The sequence below is a fragment of the Salvia splendens genome, unplaced genomic scaffold (assembly GCF_004379255.2).
Source record: "Salvia splendens isolate huo1 unplaced genomic scaffold, SspV2 ctg1097, whole genome shotgun sequence".
Classification (NCBI taxonomy): domain Eukaryota; kingdom Viridiplantae; phylum Streptophyta; class Magnoliopsida; order Lamiales; family Lamiaceae; genus Salvia; species Salvia splendens.
The window spans coordinates 14,682-19,228 of record NW_024598643.1 but is presented as its reverse complement, the minus strand read 5'-3'; the positions used below and the strand labels follow the sequence as shown (position 1 = coordinate 19,228).

The window sequence follows — 4,547 nt, the reverse complement described above, 5'->3', positions numbered from 1 at the left end:
TTAAACCGTCTCTCTAACTACTATTTGAGCACTATTTGAGGGCCCCACTGTCCTTTTTTCCTCCATCCCTTAACTAAGGGACGGAACCTGCAACGCTCCGTCTCTTAACCGTCTCTATACCGTCCTTAATTACTATTCATTCAATTTCATTTAGAATTTTTTTCTACCCAATTCAATTTAAACAAACACACTTTATTAAAACCACACTTTATTAAAAACACACAAACTAAATAACACACAAAATAAAAAAGACACAAAATAAAAAAGCACACAAAATAAAAAAAAACTACTCCGCCGGCGAATCATCCTCTGGAGGCGGTCGAGGTTTAGGGGGTGTCGGAAGGTCAAGTTGTGCTGCCATAGCAACAATTCCGTTCCACCAGGCCGTGAATTGGGCGTACGAGAAGTGGGAAGTGTCCGCCATTGTGGCGGTCATGTACGCCACCATAAGTGTGTCCAAGCCTCCCCGCGTGCCCGAGGCCGGCTGGCTTGATTCGCCTCGGCCCTTCCTTGCTCTAGCCGCTTTCGCCGCCTTCGTCCCTTGCGGCCGACGGCGCCCACGCGCGGATCCTCCAGCATCGCCGACCGTACCCACAAACTCCCGGGATTCAGCCTCAGGTTGGTTGATGCCATCGGTGTCACCACCAGACGCACCACCAGACGAGTATTGGCCACTCGCCGTATGCTTCGTGCGCTTCGAGGTTGAGCCCGAGCTGGAGCGGAAACCTCCGGCCCACCGTTCCTCGTCCTTGACGGCCTGCCAAACATCAACAAATCTGAATTGATGACCCTCGTCCTGGTAGTAGGCGCGCAAAGCGGACGTCAAAATGTCGGTGGCCGTGGCGCCGCTTTGGTAGCGCGCCTCTTCAGTCGAGTAGATGCCGCAAAATTTTTTGATCTGTCGGTCGACTCGGTCAAAGTGAGAGCGGAGCATTTTAACTTTGCGCTTGCGGGAGCCTTTCGGCTTTATCTGGTGGTAGACCTCGCAGACCTTTTCCCAGAAACACTTCCGGGTTTGTTGATTCCCGACGATGGGATCGTACGAGACCGTGATCCAGGAGTTGTACACCGCCATCGTTTCGAAGTTGCTGTACGGATGCCGGCCAGGATCCTCTTCTTCTTCCTCCTCGTCCTCGCCCGCCTGGGGTTGTACACCGCCAGTGCCACCTCCACCGCCAGTGCCACCGGGAAAATCCTCCCGGATCTGGGATAATCCCTGCGAATACCGCGTGGCGGAGGGACGGACATATGCATCAAGGTCAAAATTGGGTGGTTGGTACCCCCCCGGCGTCGCCGAACCCTAAGTCCCAGGGGTTGACGAACCGGAACCGCCCAATGTGTTGATCATGGTCTCCCAATCGCCGAACGCGTTGAGATCCCACCCGCCGGAGCCGGAACCGCCGTAGTTGTCGTCGCCGTCGCCGGATATCTTGAGTTGGTTTATGAAAATTTGAGAGAAAATTTGAGAGAAAATTTAGATGATAGGAAGAATAGATGTATAGTTGTGTGTGAAATGAGGATGAGTTTAGGAGTATTTATAGAGTAAAAAAATTAATAAAAAATCAAAAAAATTATAAAAAAAAACAAAAAAACGGTATTATTACCGTTACAAATTTTTTTTATTTAAATTCGAATTTTTTTAAAAAAAATATTTATTGCGTCAGCACGTGACGACGCCCACTCGCGGGCCGGTGAGTGGGCGTCACGCACGACGCCGGGTTGCTCCACGTCGCCTCGGCGCGTGGCGAGACAGCCGGTCTCGTGGCTCGCCGGGACGAGACGCGGGACGGGACGGGACGAGATGGAGGCTGCAACGCATCGCGCCGGCGTCCCGTCTCGCCGGGACGAGACGCGAGACGCCGGCAAGACCCGTAGTGGATGGTCTAACAAGCATAGGATGTTAATAAGATGTAAGAAAAAAAAGAAAATACACTCAAATAAGAATAAGATAAATGAGATGTTTAGGTGCAAAACGGGCTGACGATTAACTATACTATCATTTGTAAAATTCCATTCCGTTTTCTCTATTCAAGTAATGCCAAATCAGTAATCACTAGCACAAAAAAAATGGAATTAAATACTCTTATACAGTTTCACCTAATTACTCAATTATTAGTATATCCGAAAATTAATTACTTATGCATATATGACTTTCCATAACCAGCAAATTATAGCATTCAATTCTCCTAGAGATGCTAAAAAGATTCTCAATCGTGTACAGTAGACAGTAGTACTGAAAATTAATTCACATATCCTAAAGTGAAAGTCGAATTCAAAAAATAGTTTATCAATTAAGCTGCACAGCGTGGACATTATTTTATGAACGCAAAAATTGAATAATAGTACTATAATCAAACTTCAACTTCTTAATTATATCGTTAAACAGTCACAAATGACCTTGTACTATCTTGGGCCTCGCTGTGAGCTCTTACAGTGTTAATAAGAGCCCATATTTATTATACTCCATTTTGTGATTACCCAACTTTAACTAAACCCACGCACTTAGAACCCTAGATAGTTAATAGTCTTGTTTGGCCTTTTTCATAATGCATACACATGCATCAACTCTACTTTTATTACCAAACTCAACTCAAATAATTGTAACGAAGAGCGACTTAGTTGGTGATATGCTTCTTCCCATTCAACAAATCACAACTTAGTTGGTGATACGCTTCTTCCCATTCAACAAATCAGGGATTCGAGCTATATAAAAGTAATGAGGGAACCCTTACTGATCTTTTTCCCCTAAATGTAACACAATTTTCGGGCAAAATTATTAAACCACAACAAATTAAACGAACAAAAAATATGTCAAGAAAATAGTAGGAAATTGAGATGTTACCACAAAATTATCTTACCTCTTCCATATGATCATTACAAGTATAAATCAAAACAACAAACAAAAAAGAAAAGAAAAATATATATGTGATAAAAGAACCCTAACCCAATGTCATCATCACTACTACCTCTGTAATTTTTAAAAATATTACAAAGTGTGTGCATAACTATCGTGTGTAGAGCACAAGGCATAAATCTCATCTAGATTTGCAATGCCGTTGAGACAATCCTTGAACCTATCCGAATCCGCCACGTGTTCACCGCCCGATTTCCACTCCGTCGGAAAATCTATCTCCGGGAAATCGTTCATCCCCACCGATGGATTCCATGATTCACAGAATAAACCTGTGTAATCCTGCACATTTTATTATATGTCAATTTGGATTCAAAAATTAAAATTAAAATATTTTTTATTTATATTATTTCGATTTGGAAAGACATTTTAGTCAGTCAAAAGAAGTCATGGGAAATGGTGAAGGAAAAAAGCGATTTGATTCATCAGTTTTGGAGATATTTTCCACTTTTATATGTTGAGTTAGTTCATAGCTCTTCTACTTTTTCTCACTTTTATAATCGATCAAAGGGATCATTCCTGGGACCACCCTTCTATCTATAACAGTATAACGTAACAACAATAATTATTACTACTATTTTAAAAGTATTATTTACCTGAAAATTGAAATTTGATATGCTTTCAGTGCCATTGCAATAGAATTGATCCATCACGGAGCTATTCACTTCATCTGATCCGATCTGATCCATTGAATCTTTGGAGACGACCGCGGCTGGTGTGAGATCGGACGAGGTATTTTGATCCCGGGATGTTTCCGGGGTCGCGCCTTCGTCCCATAAAACTTGCTCCGCGGCTGCTTCATTATTAGTCTTTTGTGAGACTATGTTTTTCTTCATCACCCGACATAGTGCATAAGAATCCTATATAAATGTGAAAACGGCTATAATTAAAGGAATGCACTTTAATTAATTAACTAGTTCACATTTATGACAAAATGTGACATTATACTAAAATTTTAACCTAAAATTTAATTCTAAAATGTAAATTAAGTCTAGCGTTATCTGATCTAAAATGTGTGTTATTATCATCGTATCCGTATTAATTACCTTGAGAGTTGACGTGGAGGATGTGAGGCGATACTCGTGCATTACCCAATCAGTTCTAACGCCATGTGGCGCCCTTCCTCTGTAATACACCAATGTCTTCTTCATCCCGACCGCACGCTTCTGTGAGTGCACGGTCCGGTCTTTCCCGGTCGCCTTCCAGTACCCCGAGCGCGTCGCGCGATTTGTGCGTGACCCGTTCGGGTACTTCTTGTCCCGTGGGCCGTAGAAGTACCACTCCATGTCCTTACTCGGCAAGAATGATTTATCTGTAAAATCAAAATTATTTATATTTCTCACAATTTATCATGAAACTAACATTACTTGATTTGATTAATATATGAACTACTAGTACTTACCGGGTAAATCCCAGGGCTCACATTTGTAGAGATCAACCTCGGGGATGACGTCGAGCTCGATTGTCCCGCCGTTGATTTTCCGGTCGAGATAGTAGGCCACGAGCTCCTCGTCCGTTGGATGGAACCGGAATCCGGGAGGAAGTGTCATTGGCCCCATAATTATTTGTATTTCCCAATTTTTTTTTGTAAGTTTTTGGTGAAGGGGAGAGAAATTTGTGAAGGGATGAAGATGGA

At 42.8% G+C, this 4,547-nt stretch overlaps 1 protein-coding gene across 1 annotated transcript; it reads right to left on the bottom strand.

Moving 5' to 3' along the window:
• Nucleotides 1–2,838: 2,838 nt before the first annotated feature.
• LOC121788603 (NAC domain-containing protein 45-like) lies at nucleotides 2,839–4,547 on the bottom strand. Its single transcript, XM_042187247.1, has 4 exons — nucleotides 4,314–4,547; nucleotides 3,958–4,223; nucleotides 3,508–3,771; nucleotides 2,839–3,193 (listed from the first exon to the last, which is right to left on the bottom strand). Exons 1-4 carry the CDS (start codon nucleotides 4,468–4,470, stop codon nucleotides 2,987–2,989), a joined length of 894 nt encoding a protein of 297 aa, XP_042043181.1. The 5' UTR covers nucleotides 4,471–4,547; the 3' UTR covers nucleotides 2,839–2,986.